This window comes from Anas acuta, chromosome 5 (genome assembly GCF_963932015.1).
Source record: "Anas acuta chromosome 5, bAnaAcu1.1, whole genome shotgun sequence".
In the NCBI taxonomy this organism is placed as follows: Eukaryota; Metazoa; Chordata; class Aves; order Anseriformes; family Anatidae; genus Anas; species Anas acuta.
The window spans coordinates 38,463,905-38,486,537 of NC_088983.1; the positions used below are offsets into that span (position 1 = coordinate 38,463,905).

At 37.4% G+C, this 22,633-nt stretch overlaps 1 protein-coding gene across 4 annotated transcripts in view; it reads right to left on the reverse strand.

Moving 5' to 3' along the window:
• The window catches only part of EIF2AK4 (eukaryotic translation initiation factor 2 alpha kinase 4), a 38,696-nt gene extending 16,750 nt beyond the window's left edge, over nucleotides 1-21,946 (reverse strand). For 2 of the 4 annotated variants that reach the window (XM_068684262.1, XM_068684261.1), the window contains exons 1-22: nucleotides 21,300-21,946; nucleotides 19,584-19,699; nucleotides 18,369-18,471; nucleotides 15,662-15,835; nucleotides 13,676-13,756; nucleotides 13,030-13,178; nucleotides 11,493-11,605; nucleotides 10,313-10,470; nucleotides 9,353-9,888; nucleotides 8,873-8,982; nucleotides 8,369-8,526; nucleotides 7,601-8,013; nucleotides 6,784-6,853; nucleotides 5,577-5,660; nucleotides 4,986-5,108; nucleotides 4,381-4,485; nucleotides 4,021-4,078; nucleotides 3,232-3,311; nucleotides 2,450-2,551; nucleotides 1,965-2,015; nucleotides 646-882; nucleotides 34-109 (exon numbers count right to left, since the gene is read on the reverse strand). In XM_068684262.1, the coding sequence (XP_068540363.1) occupies nucleotides 34-109; nucleotides 646-882; nucleotides 1,965-2,015; nucleotides 2,450-2,551; nucleotides 3,232-3,311; nucleotides 4,021-4,078; nucleotides 4,381-4,485; nucleotides 4,986-5,108; nucleotides 5,577-5,660; nucleotides 6,784-6,853; nucleotides 7,601-8,013; nucleotides 8,369-8,526; nucleotides 8,873-8,982; nucleotides 9,353-9,888; nucleotides 10,313-10,470; nucleotides 11,493-11,605; nucleotides 13,030-13,178; nucleotides 13,676-13,756; nucleotides 15,662-15,835; nucleotides 18,369-18,471; nucleotides 19,584-19,699; nucleotides 21,300-21,452 (3,250 nt within the window). In that variant the 5' untranslated portion in view covers nucleotides 21,453-21,946. Of the gene's footprint in view, nucleotides 1-33; nucleotides 110-645; nucleotides 883-1,964; nucleotides 2,016-2,449; nucleotides 2,552-3,231; nucleotides 3,312-4,020; nucleotides 4,079-4,380; nucleotides 4,486-4,985; nucleotides 5,109-5,576; nucleotides 5,661-6,783; nucleotides 6,854-7,600; nucleotides 8,014-8,368; nucleotides 8,527-8,872; nucleotides 8,983-9,352; nucleotides 9,889-10,312; nucleotides 10,471-11,492; nucleotides 11,606-13,029; nucleotides 13,179-13,675; nucleotides 13,757-15,661; nucleotides 15,836-18,368; nucleotides 18,472-19,583; nucleotides 19,700-20,766; nucleotides 20,909-21,299 lie in introns of those variants that run through there. The other 2 variants (XM_068684259.1, XM_068684260.1) reach the window with 2 other exon arrangements.
• Between the last annotated feature and the right edge of the window lie 687 nt (nucleotides 21,947-22,633).

The following is a 22,633-nucleotide window of genomic DNA, read 5'->3' on the forward strand; positions in this document are numbered from 1 at the left end:
AAGGAAATGAACAACTTTTGTAAACACACCCACCGTGTCTCTTAAATATCCGGCTGACAATCTCACATACATGCTGCTGTATCTTGGCTGCCCAAATAGAAAAACTACCCTGAAACCATCACAAATAAAAAGTACAAATATAATTTATATGCGATGAACACTCTATACAATATAGGTAATAAGTACGCTGCTATCTTCTCTCACTATAATCAATTGTAAAGTTTACACAATAAAAAGCTACAGTTATACAAAGCATTATTTTACTGTGTTATCTTGTATTTTGATTTAGAAAGATTTATGAGCTTACAGACAGAGAAGGGTTACTTTGGCACCATTAGAAAAGGAAGAAAATAGCCAAAGCCCACAATTTACGTTGGCAATCAGATGCATTAGTTTGACAGAAATTAAGAATAAAGCTTATTTCATCATTGAAGAATGAATGTAAAGTTAAATGGGAAGAGGGTATTCAGCCCCCATAGTACAGGTTTGTAGCTTTAAATGGGAACTAATGTGAAGGTTAATCTTAAGAGATTGCAATTATCTCAAGCATGCTTTGAGTTTAACCACATCAACTTCACTTTTTTTTTTTTTTTTTAAATCCAATACATGAGAAAACTCAAAAACATCCCCGTAACACCTACAAACCTTAAGCATGTCACTGTCATAGGTATAGTCTATAGCTGGAGATATACGCTGTGAAAATATTTGACTCATCATAGTCCGGTAGGCCTTTCCATCCACATTTGCTAAGGTATGGTGGAGTACTTCATGGAGCTCAGACTCTTCCATCTGTGGTGGTGGAAGATGTTCACTTTTTAACAGCTCCACAGCTGTTGGTCGTGCTGCAGGATCGTGGTTCAAGAGCCATGTAATAACTGATCTCTACAAATTAAATCAAAATTTTATATGTTTTTTTAAGCTAGCAGTATTTACAAAAACCTTCTTAGACACAACACATATACAGAATGATACATGCGTCAGACTATACAGGAAAAAAAAAAAGAAAGCAGGGTCTGAATCTTTAAGGTGGGTAATTCTTTGCTTATTCTAAGTATCTTTTATTACGGTAATATCCAAATAAAAAAATGACTAAAATTATTAGAAATTTGTTAGTCCATTTAGGTCTCAAGGGGTGACAAAAATATGCAGTGCTTTTTGCTGTTCTGTGTTATGCAAGCTCTGGCATTTTATTAACAAAGTTAAGAGAAAACACAGTCACATGCATAGGTTAGAGAGTTACAGACACTAAAAAAGAGAGAATCTTCCCAGCATATTTTGGTAAACTGTACAAAAAGGGAATATTTTTATGGTACTAGTGACAGACAGATTGCTGTTCCACTAGCAAAACAGACAAAAAGTTAATTCTAATGGTTAATGAAAGAGTCCTTGCACAACGAAGAATTTTTCTTAGATGGTTCAGAAAAAAATTACACTGCACCTTATCACTTCATTCCTCTGCCATGGAGGCATGAACTAAATATGATGAGACGAAAAGAAAAAAAAAGAAAACACACAAAAAAACCTCTATTACTCTATTCAAATCCACTGAATTCTTGCCCAAGTTGCCCAAAAAGCTCTTGGTAGCAATTTTCAAACTAAGAGTGTCAATTTAAGCTATATATCTCTTCCTATTCTGTGACACAGATCTCTTTCTAAAGTTTAAATTAAGGGTTAAAAAAAAACATAGCTGCAATTTGTTTATGCCTAAAAAGTAAAAAATGTCCATGACAGCTTAAAAGATACATATATATGGGTGAACTCTGCATTTCTTTATGACTGTACTCAGGGAATTCTGTGGATAAGCATATTTCCATGTCAACTTTATTTTTTTTTCTCCTCACTTTGTTCTAATATCAGGTAATAACAGCTTGGCAGAAATTACTAATTTAGACTTAAGTGGAAAAAATAATAATTAATTCTTATTCACAGAGAATACCTACTAGTTAAAATGCCTTCAAAATTACCTGCTTTGCATGCTTGACTTCGTCAAAGTCTTGAGGAAATACAATATTGGGCTATAAAAAAAAAAACAAAAAACACATTTAGTTTGAACAGTCAGTCCAGATTATACAAGCTGGTCTTATTTTTAAGTTCCATATTTTTAATCAGAAAGACCAAGCATTTTTATTTCAATGGAGGAAAAACAAACAAAAAAACATGGCATAGTTAGTTTGAAGAGCTAACAGAAAGAATGTTACTGAAATGCCTGAAATACTGAATACTGACTAATGTTAATAACAAAGAAATCTACATTACATTAAGAGAATGTCACTAACAGCTCCAACTTTATCCTTTCCTTTGTATTAGATATTTTAACTTTTTTTTCCTTTTTTTTTTTTTTTTAAATAAAAAGCACTCCTCATGGAAACATTTTTGCTGTTTTGAATCCTTTTCCTTTTCTTAAACTATGTGATACACAGAATTCAATCTTTTATACCTGTAAACTTACCAGTCTTAGCTGACTAAGAACAAAGATCCTTTCTGATGCAGTACTCATGGGGTGGTAAGACATTTCAAAGAATATTATACCCAGACTGAATAGGTCCACTTTCTGTGGAAGACAAAATGGAAATCTAAATGCAGTACCTGTGAATTTTCTGCCAAAGATGACAGCAGAGAAAAATAATATTTTGTTTACATTTCACATTAGAGAGCATAATAGAGATGTGGGTTGGCTTTTGTTGTTGTTGTTTAATTTTTGTTAAATGATGCAATCGATTCAGATTTGGAAGACTTCAGTATCTTTTGTTTTCACAGCACTGCCATGACATAAAGGGCTCTGTTTCACTTCGAAATCACTCTTGCTTTGAAATATATATATTTGCATATAAACAGGATCCTCCGTAAAGAAAAAAAAAAAAAAAAAAAAGTACTACCACCCCCCAAAATCACAATCTAGAAATCCAGGAGAGCAATATATACTTCAGATGATGACATTTTACTTTAGCTAAAGATTGTAAGATTTCTAACCCATTCACTTAGAAAGACCCACCTTTCAACTTCAGGTGGTTTGCATGTAGACACAGTTACAGCACAGCGCAAATAACTGCCTTGCCTATATCCTTTCACCTTGGTCCCAAAGGTGGAAATTTCTCATTCCCTTGATTATCTCAAAAGTCCTACCATGTCCTTTTCCACCTCAAATTCACCATTGTTGAGCATGAGCAACCTGCATTGTACATAGTACCTTAGATTCCATGCTGGCTTTTTATTAAGTCTATTTAATCATACCTGATTATATGTAGACTTAGTGTTTCCTTGGACCTCTGGACTGACATAGAGTGCAGTACCAACCATTCCTGTCAAACTACCTACACATCAAAAGATAAAAACATTAATTTCAAGAAAGCAGGAAAAAAATGCAGCATCCACGTCAGGAAATCTCACTAATCTTTTGTCTTTGTTGCTTTCAGGGTGGAATGCAGTTCTTCGTAAGAGATACCCAGTCAAGAACAGTTTGCAAAACAGTTCTTACTTTCATATGTCAAGCATAAGTGTCTGTCTGTACTATCTACATCCTACCTACTGCTTTACAGAATTGTAGTAGGTCAGTACACGATACAACTAAGTATCACTTACAATACACTCATCTTAAGATACACATATACTAACATTTTCTCCAAACAAAAAAATCAGCCTAATATGGAGCAAAGCCAATAGCAACAAAACCAAACCAAACTCCCTCAAGTCTTAAAATGTCCCACACAGTTAAGAGAACATAAATACAGGCAGAACAGATACACACGATCTCTACATAACCCACCATAATAAAAGCACCGGTCTGTGGCAGAAGGCTAGCAGTGGAAACAAATTCAATCAGGTAATTGGCAAAACTGCCAGATTATATGTAACATATCCACTCAGAAGTCATGTGTTTGTTTTTTTTTCCCAAAACAAACAAACAAAACACACACACAGTCATTTTCAAACAGTGACTCAAAGTTCTAACAGTGTACACAGTATTGCAGAAAACAGAACTTTGCTTAAAATCATTTGAAGCAAGCTACAACGTATACTAACCTGATGGGTCAGACTTAGCAAAACTATCCAAGTGATTTTCTTCTTGTTTAGAGATTGCCTGAAATCAGGAAAACAATATATTGTACGTGGCACTTGAAATGCTTCTGTTGGCTTTGCTTGCTGCTTTGGTTTGCAGTACACAATTTAATTCTAGACTCTTAGAAATAAAAGTATTTATGGCATTCACAATAAAGTCTGATGAGCATTATTTTCTATTTTCATGTATATTCGATGTATATTCGTTTAATGTTACATGTAATATATAATATATTCATGTAATATTACATAGAATCATGTAGCATTCGTGTAATATTACGACACAAAATGAAAGTTGCTTCATTCACTTTCAGCTGTACTTACTGCATTTGCTGGATGATCTGTAGCTAAACCAAAATCACCAATTTTCACATGATCATCGGAATCTAAAAAAATGTTCACAGGTTTCAAGTCTCTGTGGATCATTCCCTGTTATAGCAGGAGAACAACAAAAAAAAGACCAACAGCATATGAAACAAGAAACACAATGCAAAATGTAAGTCTTTATAGTAGATTGAAAAGCAGTATTACATAATTTAATTATTCCATATAGAGTGGAAAATTTAGTGCATTAAGTCACTGATGATTAATCTTGAAGTAAGACTACAGCCACTAGCCCAGAAGATAGAAACAATCTTTAGTGCTAATAGATACCTAATGCAATGTTTTTAAAGGTAGGCTGCTTTTTTTTTTTTTTTTTTTTTTTAAAAAAAGGGAAAGGTTTGAAGTGAATCATTACAAAATTCAAATTTATGATAATACATTCTAAAGCCCTAGAACTGAATAATAATAGGAAAAATAAGGAACAAAATTTGCTAATAAAGACAACCATACAGAATCAAATGCTCAAAATTGAATAGAGTAGAGTAGAGCAGAATGTATCATAACATATATATTATGGACAGGTCATAACTGTCATACTTACTAACCTTTTCATGGATGTAAGCTAACCCATCTAAAATTTCTCTGAAAAGCCTCCAAAGCCGACTGGTGTCTTCATATAATCCTTGGTCAATGGTATCCCTTAAGGTGCTCTTTTCACAATACTCCATCTTCAGTTGTGCATATGTAGGGAAGAGAGGGAGAAAAGAGCAATTTTGTTAAAAAAACAAACAAACAAAAACACAGAAACTTGAGCATGTGAGCATATTAATGCCTGGTTCTGTAAAACACAGTTCAGAAGCAGCTATCACGGAAATATTCAGCTGTTTGGAATTTTTATGGATAGATGTATTTCAGCTAGAAAATATTATCTCACTTATGGGTCCTATTCCATTTTCAGGGACACTGGTACTAGCTTGTTTAGTAGTCCATTTTCATACATGAATGTTAAAAACAAGATGAAAGCAGTCTAGGCATAATCCATGCTTAAACCGAACTTCCAGGTATCTTTGGCTTTATTTTACTTGGATCCTTAACCAATTATATTAGGTGTATGCACAGCATGTGCAAACAATCATAGAAATCTAATTCCATCTAGTTATGCCTCCCTTCCAGACCAGGGCTACAGGCAGACTGACCTGAATATACAAGTAATGCACTGTCTGAATGACTGGTATCTTGTCTTCCTCTTCATGGCTACTCTTTTCATTGCCTTCTTCATCCTGTATCACAGTAAAAATAACAGAAGAGATAGCTACAAGAAGCTGTCCAGAGGATTTTTTTTTAATGCATACTACTATTCATTAGTGAGTAGAACACATTCATGAAAACTCATCTTCTATGACTGGGTTTTAATATTAGCAAAATAATATATTGACATTTTTATAACACTGCTGCTTCTAAATCTGCTAGAAAAACAGATATGACCCAACTCTCACTTTCAAAAGTGAGAAAGAATAACATTTTTGTCATAATTAGACACTGGAAGAAAAGTCCTCCAGAAGATCTAGATAAAATCTGAATCTCAAAATGTCATATTTAAAACAAACACACGAACAATTGAACAAACAACACGTTTGAAACTGCAATATACAAAGCATACCTAGTAAAATTAATAATGAACAGAAAAAGAGTAACTTTGATATATAAATCCTCTCTATCCTTCCATGATAGTAAGCATACTGCCATCTTATTAAATATATGTTGAAAGCTTTGTCATACTGATGTACATTGCAACAGAAAGAAGATCAAGAATCAATTGGAGCATTTTACAAATCATCAGGATTGGCAATGACAGATTCTACATGCTGTAGAAAGTTCCGTGTATTAGCTTTCTAGTGATACAGTGCTCTGACTTTTTACTAAAAGTGGTGTGATTCAAAATCTTAAGAACAACTAAAATCTCACATACGTTATGCTGACCTCCCATCTCTCTTTGACTGCTACAAACACATCACCACTTTCAGAAAGTGGCTAGTATGAGCAAATACACTCATTTATGTCCCCTAAAAAAGAGAACAGAATTTCAACTTTCACATGATGTAAGGCAATCCAGATGGTGAATTGATAAATCATGCACATACATGTCTTAAACTTACACTAACCAGGCTCATGACTATGAAATGTGACTCACATTTAGCTCAATGACACTGTGAGAAACAGAATTCAGATTAGTTGCATCAGGTGTATTTTTATGTAGCTCCTGATGGCACATTTGCTTTCATGAACATAACCCTGTGAGTCTGTGTTTACATGAACCAAACAAAACCTCCCAACCGACCTGTTTGCATGTCAAAGGCTAATTTATGATCTCAGCATTTCCACTACCTTTATCTTTATACTTACTGGAGGGTGACCTTTACTGTTTTCATCCTCGTTATCAAAAATTATTTCACTTTCAGAATCTGTGGTTGGCCTATTAAAAAAAAAAAGTTTTGGTATTCCTAAAGTAAATATTACCAAAATATTTATTATGAAACCTGGAGTCTATATTTGCGGAAAAAAAAATAAAATCCTTCTTTCATTTAAGTTTCTCTTGAAGGACCCTTATATGCCTTAAACAAACAAATGAAAACCAAAGTATCCTGCTTGCAAAGCTAAACTTCTTTCGACAGCTCAGCCTCTTAAAACGCAGGCATATATTTACATCAGGAAAATTTCATTTCTGCCTTCAATAAGAAAAACTGAGATAGGTTCACTTATGATCCAATGCTTAAACAATAATAACAAAAACATAAGTGAAAAAAACACCCCCCGCACAGTGATAGGTATTGAATATGTTAATAAAATCAAAAGAAGAGAGAATGAGTAAGGTATTTTTCAGGATTTTTAGTATTTCTCTGATATTGTTTATTAAAAATGTATGTCTTAAGGTTGGAAGATAGTCCAACATAAAAGTAAACAGCCATGCATTCTGAAACAGATGCTAAGAAATTTCTAAAAGCCTAAGCCAACATTTTCCTCTTATAGTGACAGTTTTTAACTACAAATTTTCCTCTCCCTGGCTATCCAACTGCTGGTAAATACAGTAATTTATTGCTAGAGAACAGAACAAAAATGCAGTGAATTTTATCTGACACAAATGAGAATGGTAAAAGACACAAGCCTGGAATACTCAGCCACGCTGCTGTTCCCTACAGAGCTAATAATGAAGACTACTTACAAAAAAGAATGTGAGAACACCCCATCGCCATCATCATCGTCATCATCACTGGACTCCTGATCAGCTCCACTGAACTTGTTGCTGGAGGACCTTTCACATGAAGTACTCCACTCAACTGAACTTGTCAGAACTGGGGGAGGAGCATTGGCTTCCACATCACTTGACTCCTCAGTATTAAGGATGAGATCTGCTTTGGTGGGCACTCTCTTCTCTTCGGCTGTTTCAGATGATGGAGCAATGGGAGCAGGGCTTTCATGTTTTTCTATCCAAGCATTGTAATACCTCACAATATTTTCATGGTTCAAGCGGGAAAGTAACGTTACTTCCCCCTTAATCCTCCGAAACTGCTTGCTGGCAGTGTTTATGCGGATACGTTTAACAGCATAATAGCAACCATCAAGCTTATTTCGCACCTGAAAAATTTGAACAAATCTGAAGTCAAATGCTTATAAACGCTCTACCAAATAAACGGAGTCAGAAGTAGAATAATTTCACGGAAGTGGGAAGTTTTCCCTCCTCTACCTGGGAAATGTCTGCAATTCAAATGCAATCTTCCCCATACTGATGGACCTCTCCCTATGATCCCAGTAATTCCTAACAAAACTTATCAGCCTGCTCAATTCCAGATAAAACAAACATAATACAGGCACAGCACACTAGAAAATCATCAACAAAACCAAGTAAATGTTGAGTACATTGTTCTGCTTCAGAGGAGACAAACGCATTCCAAAAAGGATTCAATAGCGGGAAATAATTTTTATACCGTACCTTGATGACTGCTCCAAAAGCTCCTTTGCCAAGTAATTTTAGCTCTTCAAATTCATTGTAATAGCGTGAAAATTGTCTCTGTGTTTCTGTGAAGAACGAAGCGCTGGATATCTGACTGCTGGGTACAACTGTTTCCATGCAATCTACACCTGCTGAATCTGTAATGAGGACATCACAGTTACCAGCACTGGTAGTAGGGCGGGGGTAAGGCAATAAGGGAAAGAAATTTACAAGAAATTTACACATTTTCATGATGCAGAAGGTGGAGGAATTTCCAGGCTTAATTAAAGCATTGGCTTTCTCTACTGATGAGAAAGCAACAGTCAGACCAACCCAGCTAGTCATGGACCTATAAGCTGGTGTGGTCTTTAACTTCTAGAGTAGCTATTGCAAAGCACTTGCACAAGCACAATTTTGATGCTCTAGTAAAGCCCAATTTTTCTGTTACTGCAGGCATGTGGTCCAGTTATTATTTAACATAACACAAAGAACCGAGTTTCTCACCATCTAGATTTTCTTCTGCTACAGGTGTTTTCATTTGTGGAATGTTTATGAAACTATGTTGTAACAGCTGCTGAGGAGTCCATCTTTCCTTATCTTCTAAGCAAACACATCTGTTAGCAACCCAAAAAGAGAACTGTTCAAAGAACTATCCCAGATCAGACCTAAACGTTCAAACAGATTTCTGTTAAGGAATGATCACCTTTATCAATTCTGATGGAATCAGAGGCAAAGAGAGACTAATGACTTATCTGCACAAAGCTGGTGGCAGAACAGAGCAAAAGAGAGCACCAGATCTGTTCTCCTGAATCCCAGATTAGCAGCCTGAGCCTGCAGCAAGAAAACGCCTTTTCTCTAAAAAACTACGACTAGTGACACAGGGGGATTTAGCTGATCTTTTGAAAAACTGTTCAAGCCTTAAAAATAAATAAAAAAAAAATAATATAAAAGAGAAGAAGATACAGGAATGCAGCAAACACGTACTTTTCCAGAAAGTCTTGGAAGTCAGCAGGTAAATTGCTAGGAACAGCAACTGGATATTCCTTCGTTACTTGGCCCTGGCTGAGTGAAAGCAGAAGCAAGCCCAGACTCCACACATCTCCTTTTTTTCCAGGTTTGCTGGGAAGAGCATCCTCACTAAAACGGACTTTGGTTTGCTCAAAAACATCTGCTTTGCAGATATCAGCTAAGCGCTTGGAAATGCTGTAGTCTGTCACCTTGATGTTTCCTTCAGCATCTACCAGGATACTGGAAGCACAAAGAACTTTGTGCACTACTGAATTACTGTGCAAGTAGTCGAGAGCTGACAAAATCTGGGTCACATAATGGCGCAACTGCTCAATTGGAACCGGAGTCTCTTTGTGCAAGTATGTAGAAAGGCTGTAACCACTTATGTGCTCCACTAAAATGTCCACCACAATTGAATCATCCCGTTCTTTCAGGTTCATACATATATAATGTACTATGTTTGGGTGACTTAGCTTTGTCAGTGAGCTGAACTCTGTCTCTGCACCCTGAAGCTGTTAGAGAAAAACAACATAACATGCATTGTGTCATATTTCATGAACGCACAATTAAAATAGATAATACAAAAAAATATATACAGTATATGACATCCTCATCCTTATGTGAAAAAAATGCATTGTAGACAAGGGGCAAGAGCAACTCTGATTTCTGCCAGGCACATCTGATTTCCTCTTGTTTCAGAATTGTAATATTTTATTATTTTATTTATGTATGCTTGCAGGTACACTTCCTTGTAGCTGTATTACTTTAAATGTACTCCTGAATACCCCAATATGTTAATTTTGCTCTGAAGTGGAAAACTCTGAACTTTTCAGACTCATCACCACCCTCCCAAGCTTAATATAAATTAGGAGTTTTATCAAAAGCATTGAACACGCCCTAAACTTTATCAAGCCAAGTGCAACATATGGGCATTACCTGCTTCTTACACTTCTCAATCTTTTCTCTTTCCTGTGTTGTAAGAAATTTTCCCATCTTTTTTTGCCAGTGCAGAACCCACTCATATACTAAAACAAAGTCTCCACTGTGAATTTCCAATGCATTGTAGACTGATTTACCAAGCTGTTCATCCTTGCCTATACATGAAGGGAGAGAAGGGGAAGACAGTTTCTTTTTTTTTTCTTTTTTTCTTTTTTCGTAAAGGCTTGACAAGAGCTCCTGCAAATGCTAAAGAAACACTGCTTTCTACAACTCCCGAAATGTGGAACTACTTACAACTAAACAAAATTTGTACCTACATGTAGCCTGAAAAATATCAGCTCTGATGAATGTGAATTCTATGTAGATAAAATAAACTACTAGTAGTCAAATGAAAACTACAGCAAATTGGCAGAAATTGCTGCACATTTTAAGAATTTCAGGTTTCAATAACTGATTACTCTTCCCACTGAACAAATGCCAAACTCTTATGGACATAACTGTTTAACATAAAACTGCAATGTAATAAAATTATTTTTGCATCAGAGACTTTTAGATTGCCTATCCTGCCACTGAGGAAGCGCTATGCTGAAAAAGAACAAGAATATTTTATGGTCCACTTACATGGCACTCCATGGAGGCCTTTCATCTCCAAAAGTCTCCTACTCTTGCATATATTTAGTTGTCACTAGAACTGCTGCTTTCATCCCACTGCTATCAGCAGTAATGGTGGGAAAAAAGCCTGTATCCCTAACCCTGCTCTTACCACTGGTTTCACATTTCCTGAAGTTAAATGATTTCTTGCTTGGCTGCAATGCATATTTGACAAGCTAGCTATTAATTTAAATTCAAAAAAAATATCTGTTTAGGGAGTTATTTTAGTTATGAAGAGAATATAAAACGTTGAGCGGGTGTTTTTTTCATATAGCTGTTCAGATATGTAATTGTTTCAGGAGAAACACATTTACTTAAAATAATCTTAAGAAAATATGAAATATTTATCACAAAGTAATTTTGCATATTACTCCCTCCCAATCCTGGCTATGACATTTCATATTCCACAACAATATTTTCTCTCCCTTGCTACTTTGTACCTGGTAACATTGTTCAGGTTCTCCCCCTCCCAAAAAACAACAGCTCCCAAAATAGCATGTCAAGCTGCAAATATTATTTTGCTTACCTAAACATTTTCCTTTATGGACAGTAAGTTGCCCAGTGCTTGTGCTGAAGTTCAACACCTCATAATTGCTGGCGGACTCTTCATTATTACCAACAGAAAACTGGCGTTCTCGTCTGCAATGTGGACAGAACATTTTTCTGTCTCAAAAAAATATTGTTGCAGTCCCTAGTTCCTAAACATACCATTTCTGTAACAGGATTAGTTTTCAGACACTTTTGTATCCAATCATAACATTCCTCAAAGATACAGAGTTAGTGTAAACATAAACATCTGATTAGAAATCCAGCATTTCACCAACAACATTTTGCACTGGGTGTCTAAAATCAAAGCCAGGAATTGAATCAGCAAGGAGTTCAATCCAAACCTTAAAACTTCTGCAGCTGAGGATGACATCTTCAGTTTGGAAAACATAACAGTAATAATAACAACAACCACCACCACAAACATACTACTGCTCTGAAAAATAACTAAGTGTGTCTTGATTTGTATTATCTTTCAAAACATAACAACAAGCAAATATATGCAGTTTTTAAAAGATCATTCCAGCTTTAGCTTAATTATTTTTCCCAAATAAAATGGGTTTGCCATTTGATTTTACTCCTCTAAATTAATCCTGCAAGAAGGAGAAAGGTTTGCAAAAAAGCAAACAAAAAAAACACACACAAAGTGCCAAAACAACAACAAAAACCAATGAAGTGGTACATTCCAAACCTTCTCACATGCATGTATGGAGCTGCATTTAAGATCAGAAAGAACTGAAGACCACTAACAGAAACCAACCTCCATTACATCTTAGTACAATCTACTTCAAAATAGAAGTATCACCATTATACAGTGTGTCCTCCAAATAAATGCAATTATGTATAGAGATCACAAGAGTATATGAAGGGTCATGTAGAAACTCCTTAAAAATACTGAATTTAAAAAAAAAAAAAAGTACATTGGAGATGTTACTTCACTAGAGCTGTATAAAGAACAATATACAAAAAAACGTATCTGGCCTTCTGAACTCAAATATACTTTATAAATGAAATTAAAACCATTTAAAATAAACTTCTGAATGTTTAAGTCCCAGTAGCCAAAATTTCAGGCTTCATGAGCATACAAACAAAGGGAACCACTGTCCTTGTAAAGACAGACCTCAGAAAACTAAACAGGTTTAGCTTTTGCTTAACTCTACAAATATGGTACCAGGGCACTTCTAGATCATTTTTGATTATTTTTATCATTGTTAGAATAAGTAACTCTGCCTTTTTTTTTTTTTTTTTAAGAACACAAAATGCAAAGAAGACGTAATACAAGAACAGTTGTGTGGTAAATCTGTATTAGTCCATTGTATGTGTTCTATGTTAAAGCATAGTAACACGAACTTTTGAGACACGTCTTGTTCCACAAGCAAAGACAGCAACTCATTTGACTATACTAAGATTAGCAATAAGATAGGAAAGCAGATTTCAGGATTATCAAATACTATACAGAAACAACTGCCAAATACAAACTGTGATTAAAAAATCCACATGCTAAGAGACATACATACTTTGAACGTCCAGCTGAATTTGGGCGGTGTTTATTATTCACTCCATGTTCCAAACAGTTCCCATTCAAACTGGAAGCAACTCTGTACCCTGCAGTATCTCTCCTGTGAGAATTTTCTTGACTTGTCTGAGCAGCTATTTCCAGACGTTCCTATAAATCGGGACAAATACTGGATAAGTACAGAAGAGTATGTGGGTATACTTGACTACTATTCTATAAAGTCATCCAGATCACAGAAGGAAATAGGTTTCCATAATAAATGTACAGGTGAAGCTGAGGAAGAAGTGCTGAGTTTCAGAAAGCACATTTCATCACTGTCTATGGGCAGGAATGTAAGGATGCATTGCAATGAAACTGTTAACACATTACCATACTAGATTTATTCTATGTCTGCTTAAAAACATCCATCCCAGAACACTAAAAAGATGCCACTAAATTATTTTCCCTTACAGTTAGTTTTATTTCAGAAAAAAGTTCCATGAAATCAAGAACAAAAGATGTTATTTTAACCTAGATCTAATAAAAGCATGGGATGAGAGAAGATATCAAGAACAGTTGAGTCATGTTATTCTTTCAAATTCCTGTGCGCTATGGATTTGACAAAAAGGCATTGCAATGTGTTTGGGACATCTGCTTAGGAAGAGTACCTGTTTGGCAATTTCCTTCTTTTTTCTTTCTTCTCTTTTCTCTTCCTCCCGTCTCTGAATCTCATTAAGGATTTCACGTTGCTGAAATGAATTTCAGTGCTGTTTAACATGCAACGAACAGTGCATACAATGCAACTGCTAATCTTATCCTGTCAAAAATCTAGGATATTGATTTTACAAAAGTGTTAGAGTATTTGTAGATCTCAGAAGAATAAAGTAACATTAATAATAAAAAGAAATCAACTGTTGAGAAAAAATAGCATCAATTGTATGATGAAGTTGAATGGAATTCAGATAAAAGAAAAAAATCAGATAAAAGAAAATAACTTCTACTGACAGACCCAAGAATAAAGTTTCATGCATAGAAGATATCAAGAAAAAAGCTAAAAAGTTATTTTTGGGATTAATAGCTATTACGTCCATATTGCCACAGTGTGGAGATTTCACACCACAATTCTTTGTGACCCAGATGAATGCCCTCACTTCTAGTGCAGAATAAATGTGTCTCCTTAGATTGAATTTTCTGCTCTCTAGAGGAGTTTGTCATAGTGAATATAGCAGTCAAGGAAAGGTAGGATTATGTACGTGAAGGAAGGTAGGATTATGTATGTATCTGGATAATAATTCCTAGTTTAAGATGGAACACACTGAATGTATTTACTCACACTTTTGTATAAGGTCCCCTTTATAAATGGTTTCCATAGGATCAGTAATCAACATTCATGTTTGCTTCAGTATTGCAAACATTCAAGTTTGCACAAGTATTTCTCAGGGTTAAAAATTCATCCATAAAATGTTACAACAACAGCAGCAGATAGTTCATGTAGTACCTATTGGTCAGAGCTGTCAGTGTCAGTTGATAAGTTATAATTCCTTAAAACCTATGGCTATGCAGGATGATTTACAAAATCATGATTGTGTGGAGGGTGGTTTTACTCAGGTGGGCAGCCAAGCTCCACCACAACTGCTCTCTCACTCCTCTTCCTCAAAGGGAAATGGGGAGAAAAAAACAATAAAAAGCACTCAAGGGTTGAGATAAGGACATGAAGATCACTCAACAGTCACTGTCACAGGCAACTCAGACTCAGTGTAGGGAGATTAGAGAAATGTATTGCTTAATCCTAACAAGCTAGAGAAGTGAGAAACAAAAACTAAAAATACCTTTCCCCTATCCACCCCATTCCATCTCCTTCCTTCGAGCAGCACAGAGGAACAGGGAATGGGGGCTGAGGTCAGTCCCTAACTCTTCGTCTCCGCTGCTCCTTCACGGTCCCTCTCTGCCCTGCTCCACGTGGGGTCCCTCCCATGGGATGCCATCCTTTCTGAACTGAGCCTGCGGGGGCTTCCCACAGGCAGCAGCTCTTCAAGAACTCCAACATGGGTCCATCCCTCAGGAGCAAACTGCTCCAACATCAGTCCCTCACTGACAGCAGCTCCTGCCAGGTCACCTGCTCCCGTGTGGGCTCCTCTCCACAGGCTGCAGCTCCAGCCTGGGGCCTCCTCCTGCAGGGGTCCTCCACAGGCTGCAGCTTCCTTTAGGGCAGATCCACCTCGCCTGCTCCACCGGAGGCTCCTCCATGGGCTGCAGCGTGGAACCCAACTCCACTGTGGTACACCATGGGCTGCAGGGGAACTTCTGCTCTGGCACCTGGAGCACCTCCTCCCCCTCCTTCTTCACTGACCTTGGTGTATGCAAGGCTGTTTCTCACTTCTCACTCTCCCAGCTGCAGTTGTGCAGCAGTTGCTTTTTTTCCCTTTCTTAAATCTGCTCTCACAGAGGTGCAAACAACATTGCTTATTGGCTCGGGTCTGGGCAGAAGCCAGTCCCTTTGGGGCTGGCCCTTACCTAACACAGGGCAGCTTCTGGATTCTTCTCACAGAAGCCACCCCTTCAGCCCCCCACTAGCAAAACCTTGCCACATAAATCTACTACAGATTGTTAAAATAACATAAACAATACAGGGTTATTTCTTTAATTTCTCTTACCTCCTGCTCCTCTCTTCTTTTAACTTCTTGTGCCCTACGCAATTCCTCCTGAGCCAGCCTTTCTTGTTCTTTTTGATGATTTTTTAGCATTTCTTCATGAAATGATTTGGAAGGTGGTTTATTATACTCACTGAGAAATGATTGTATATGGCCTGCAAGTTCAAATATCATCACCTGAAAGAAAATAAACATGAATGACATGCAGAGCTCAAACTAGTTGAAAGAACAAGTTCAAAAAACATTGTAAAATGATACCCCACTTGGAAAAGCAATACAGCAGCAACAGTGTGTGACTGTTCATTTTGTTACTTACCAGATTAATTTACTGTATTTCAGTACTTTTTGTCAGAGCTATTTCATGTTACAGTTCATTAATAAAAATCCCTGACCACAGTAGCACAGACGGTGAAAATTACTGAAAGACAGATTTAAGCACTCTTCTCTCCCTGCAAAATCCCTTTTTTTTTTTTTTTAAATCTCCTTTTAGGTATATTTTCCTATTCACAAAGATACATGTTTAAGACATATCAACTACAAAAATAAATCCTTTAAAATTGTCTATCACTGCAGCTAATACTACTACAAAATAGTTGCTTTTTTCATTCATAACAATAAATCCAATCCTTTCTCTCTAATCTAGCCTCACAGTTAGAACTGTAAAGCCACATAAGGCATTTCACATTTCTAAAACTACAACTACTAAAATAAGAACTGCACTGAAACCTTAGCTAAATTCTGCTGCACAGCTTGCCAGGATGAAATCAATTTTCAGTTACTGTTTACTTCAACTAGTTATACACTGATGGCCTATTGACCTGTCAGGACTTAAGCTTTCTTCAGCCTAGTACCATTTCTCTATTAATTCAAGCAGTCCACAGCACTCGTAGACCACTGCAACTCCAAAACCAAAGAACACATCAGAAAGATACATCCCAACAGACTTAGAAGCAGCACTGAGCTCAATTTGCATGTATAGCTGGAAGAACTGCCATACCAAATTGTACCATCTGCCTCTAACAGACTGACATTTCAAACAGCTTCAAACAATGAAACACCTTTTTTAAAAATAAGAATGAAGACAGAAGGCAATTCAGAATAGAAAGAATAGCACAATATTCATATGTCTGGCGCGCAAACTAGATTATCTTTCTCAGGTTACTATTAAAAATGCAAGGCAAACATGCATGTGCAAAGGTATAAAAAAAGAAAAAAATCCCATTTTAATTAAAAAAATCCATCTGTTGTTCAGTTTGACAGGTAACTGAAGCATTTTAATTTTTTCAATATTGCTGAATACAGTTTAATGAAGCATATCTGCCAAGGCAGAGAGAATAGTTGACTCCCTTTATATGCAGAGAAAATAATGCAAGACTACATTGTGTATTGCATTCATCAAAAATGTGTACTGTATATATAACTCACAACTGTATCTGCCTGTTTCTGGGTCAAGCAAGATCCTCCATCTGGATAATTATTAGAAAAACCTGTAACATTTTTGTAGCTTCTTCCAATTAGATCCGAAATCAAAATGGGATTTAAAGCCCTACAAGCCAATAGGCTCTCCTAGGGTCAGTTGTGAGCAGACTGAGAATATACATGTATGTCATGGCTTTGTGGTTACTTTGAAAGTTTGAACCTTGTTTCTAGTGTTTGTTATAATTGTCCATAGTGCAGTCATAAAAAGAAATCTTGGCATTAAATATAACGAACAAAACAGTATCTGGCTAGAAGAGTTCTTTTGAAAGTATCTGTATTAAAGTTGGCCAAAAAATAAAATAAAATAGCAGTGTAGTATACAAATGGAAAAAGGCATTGATGTGGCAACACTAGAAGCGGAGCAACCCCTGCCAAACTTGTGAAGTTGACAGGCTTATGAAATTGAAAGCAGAATATTATTGCAGCATATAGTAACTTCTGCAGCTGTGTATCTTTCATGTTCAAAAAGGCAAATAGAGCAAATCAAATGTGCTCACCTGTAACATTTCCACATAGAGATAAGAAATATGCCATAAACACTGCTTTCACAAAGAATTTGATGTTTGCTACTAACTCTTTGAATCATTTCAGTTCTCAGCAGCAATGTAAAAAGGTATCCTTAATACCAAATACACCCAGGGAGCTATAAGATCCCTTAAAAATAAATACAACTTCTATGCTTCACTTATTTCTCCACCTTTCTCTTTTTACCATATTCATTGGGGAAGTCAAGTATCAACATTCCTAGCCACAGTAGGAAAAAAGGCACAATGGCATGGAGTGACTGTGCTACAGCCCCAGAAGAAGTCAACTGTTGAGCTGGTATTATAATCATGGTCTCTCACCCTCCAGTTCAGCACTGGATGAAGCAGATCATACTGACAAACTCCCTATGTTGTCAGTTTGTTTTAAAAGCTATAGCCACTTACAGTACTCAGATTAATCTGAAAAGTGCACAAAGTTCTCAGTTTTGGAGCTGATTATTGCCTTTCATACTGTGAAATAACTAGGAACAAACTGAGCCTTTAAATCTGCCTTTAAACAGGGATAAAGCTTGCATTTTTACATATACACTATATTGTAGAAGTGTGTAAATTCCGAACTTTCATTAAACAGAAACATTTATAATAAAAAGGTAAATCATACTTCCAATATGGATGTATTTCATTATATTATACATTTTTAGAACTATTTAGGACCAGAGCATATTTCTCAAGTGAAAAGTTCTTACCTCTCCGCAGTGCTGTTTTGCCAGTTCAGCTAGTCTGGATTTTAACTCATTTATTTTCTCATTTGACAAGCCTTTTGCATTTTTCAGTTCTATTTCAGGGACACTGGGGGACAGCAACAGAACATAAAGAATGGCCTTATTAAAAAAGAAGTGTAAAAAACTCCTGTGTAAGACAGAAGGCAGATAAAATGGTCAGTGATGAAAAAGGAATGGAGTTTATAGTCACTTGGCAATTGGTCAATACTCAACGAGGCAGTACATAAATATTACATACATGATATGAAGTCAGAGATCTGATTTTATACTCATTAGTTTTTCCAGTTGCACATTACTTGTCAGCTACAAGTAACAGAAGACCTATCAAGGTCTTCTCCCTGCAGTCTCTTATGATTCAGCCAGCTCTTAACTAGTAACTTATGTAACAGTTCTTTGCAAGCATTACTAGCATAATATTTAGGTGTTTAAAATTTATCACCACTATACAGGTGACAAAAACATAAAGAAGCCTGCATAGCTATGCTAACTTAAACAAACAAACAAAAGAAAGTAACGGGACTGCTAAGCCCCATGCCATAGGGTATAACTGAGCTACCACTTGGCTGGGAACAACGCCCCTCAGGCCACAGTACAAATGGAAGGAGTAAAGGCAGCTCTGCTGTGGACACAGTCAGTGACATAAGGACAGAATGGAACATTTTGGTCTGTGCCTGCACAGCAATTCTATACCCCAAAATTACTTGCTGACCCAAAACACCAGGAGTGCTCACTATCTGCAATTCTTTTTACTATCTCTATGGAGATCTCTTCCAAGAGCAGAAAACAGGAATAGCAGGTGCAAGTAGGACAACAGATTGTTTTACAAATAGTCAGTCCCACTATTAGCAGAATAGGCCGTGAAGAGAAAAAGTTTCAAAAGGGCACTAAGATGCTAACAGGTACACCTGTACTTACTTATCTTTAAGTTACAGCTCAGGGCTGCAATCTTTTCCTGACAGATGTAGCCCTATTATTCTCCATTGCACAAGAGACCACATCCAATTCAGGCAAAAAGATTTATGGTCACCCCTCATACCACAGGCTGAACAAATACAGACATGCAGAAAGCAAAAATAAGCAACAAATAAAACCACATGTTCTTTCAACACACATTTCAATACGAAAAAAGATAAATGTTCACAGGAAAAAAAAAAAAGTTATATTTTAATGTATACTCACGTATCAGGGTAGGTATGTGGACACTTGACCCACAGATCAACTTTGGCATATACTTCATTACCACCAGTCAATCCCTGAGGATGCAGAACTAAATTAATTTCAGGAGGTTGTCGTACCTAAAATGGAAAACAAAGCTTTGATTTAAAAGTTTTGTTGTTTTGTTGTTGTTGTTTTAATGGAAGCAGGAATTATTGCACACAACTCTCACAACCTGTATCATGGCAGAATTCAGGTTAGACCATCCAAACCATGGAAGTAATACATTAAAGTGTTGATGCTGCTCAATGAAGGTGAGGTGGTTCTTTACCACAGCTTATCTGATAAATTTGCAGTTACAGTTAATAGAAAGATGAGTCAGACTAAGCAAAGAGGAGGCTTAGTAATAAAATCTTCCGATTTTGCTTACTGTAGAGGCTAGTAGTAGAAAAAAGTTAACAATCTGTGACAGGTTATTTGTGGAATATTGCAAATTAATACATTCAACATATGAATGAAATTGTTTCTTTTCTGTTTGTTTTAGCTCACTAACAAACACCAATCATTATTTTCTGACATGATGATAGACTATAACATCACATCTTGCGTGGCCAAATAAATAGTAGATTTGTTGTATTTATATTTATATTTTTGGCATAAAGCGTAATTTTAATTAGCATTGCCCTTCCTACCATTCTCTTGAAGTTTTTTTTTTTTTTTTTTTAAGTAGAACATTCCCATATAAACATTCTAAACTTTTTCTTTTCAATTAGATTTTTTTTTTTTAAAGGGAACAGACCTTAGTAATGCTAGGGACAGGTATGGAACTAAGATGACGTAGAAAAACACATATGGGAATGAGTTAAAAGATGGTCAATATCCCCTCTACTTTGCCTTTGCATTTCCAAGTGGGAAAAGTATAGGTAAAGTCAAAATGATGTCAGGTATGAATTTAATAGGGAGGGAGATCAGTGGCACTGCTATGAACTCTAAAAACTTAGGAAGTTACTGACATTGCTAGCATTAAATTCCAGTCCCTCTCCTCCCCCCCCAAAAAAGTCACCAGTTTCTGCAAGAATTTTAGGTTAGGGTGTATGGCAGAAAAAACATTAGCAGCCATGATACTTTGTAGAAACTAAAGCCAAAAGAGGACAGACAGACAATAGTAACAGCGAAGTTTTGGGGGACTGATGTAAGTGACCAGTACCTCCGGGTACAGGAGAACAGTGCCACCAGATGCAGCTGGAAAAAAATTCTCAAGAAGATATTGCAGACATGAAAGAGAAACGGAAAAGAGTAATGAGTAGCCGACCTGGGCAATCAATTGTAATTAAAAAAAATACTGTAAAAAAAAATAAAGTGTAAGTATTAAGTTCTGATGGAAAACAGCCACAGTGAGAGTAAGCCACAGTATAGAGTGAATGTGCAGAGATCAGCAACACGTATGCCGACGAGATGAATGAGATAAGCAGGTATGTAATTAGTCAGCTAAAGAATAAATTCGGAAGCATTAAAAAAATAAAAAAATAAAAAGCCAGTTAATTAAAACCCGCTCTGTTCCTCTCCAGAACGAAGACCTGTTTCGCTGGGCTTCCCGTTCAGCCGGGAGGCAGGAGGACGAGGGCCCGCGGGGACAAAGCAAACAGCAAATGAAATAAAGCCCAGCGAGGCGGGCGGATACAGCACGGCCACCGAGCGCCGCCGCCTCCCCGCACCGGGCCGCGGGGCCCCGCTCGCTACCTTCCAGGCCCGGCCCTGCCGCAGATCCTGGAAGTCCTGCCCGTAGATGGACTCCAGCGCCTGCAGCTCGTTCTCCTGCCGCAGCTGGTAGCTCTCCGGCGGCTCCGCGGCCGCCTCCGCCGGCAGCTGCTGCGCGCCGCTCGGCCGGGCCATGTCAGCTCCCCGGGCGGCGGCGGGCGGCCGCCATGGCGGGCGGCCCCGCGGCGCTGCCACCCTGCGAGCGGCGCCGGCCCCGCGGCGGCAGCGGGAGGAGGAGGAGGAGGAGCCCCGGCCTCACGGCCCCGCTCCCGGCCGCACGGCGTGTCCGGGGGTGGCGGGGTGAGGGCTGGGCTGGGCTGGAGCTTCTCCCGTGGCTTCCAGCCGGAGGCGGGGTGTGAGCACCGCAGGGTTTCCTGGCTGAACGCCCGGCGAGGCCACGGCCTGTCCGCGGGTGGCTGTGGTGGGACGTGGCACAGAGGCAGCGGGGAGCTGTCAGGGGAGCGGCGGTGAGCAGAAAGGAAACGTGCTTTTCTTCAGCCTTTTCCTGCTGCTGAACAGACGGATGATGAGAAGATGAGGTCACCTTTTAAGTTTTGTGATCCTGACGAAAATACCCCAAGTAAATTTAAACATATAAGTTCATGCATTAGGTGTACATTCCCTGGCAAACGTTCTAGTAGTCCATAGCTTGCTACCCTGAGGCCACATATCATACCTCTCACCTTACTGACCTTTGTGGATAGGCTTCTTGTTCTAAGCAGGCTACCTAAGGAAGGAGCTACTCTACTGAGTTGTTTCTATAGCTCTGTTAGTCCTTCTGAACGTGAGAACTTGCTACGTGCATACTTTTGTTTATCTTTCCACTTCATTTAATCTAAGATCACATGGTCCCAGCTGGTTTTATAACTTACTTACTAATTGCTAGTTTTATGACTCCATCATGTTATTAGTAAAAAGAAACAACCAACTTTTTGTTAGTGAAATTAAAGCCTAATTTTATCTGCATCACTGTTCTGATACTGTTCCCAGAGAATGCCCGGAAAGTGCCTTCAGTGATAGAATTTTTGCCTGATATATATATATATATATATATATACACACACACGTGTGTGTATATATATATATATATGTTTTATATACATATATATACTTTTTTTTTTTTTTTTTTTTTTTTTTTGTGGGAACTGTGTGACCAAAGATGTTTATGTCTAACAGGGGTGTCCTTTTATGGCCAAATGTGACCTGGGGCACTGGTATTGCTCTTGCACCTGTATAGAAGTAACTGCTCTATTGGAAGTACTGGTGCAGCACGGTGTGCTCCTCTGTCACTTTGTATGCATTAAAGACTAGAAATT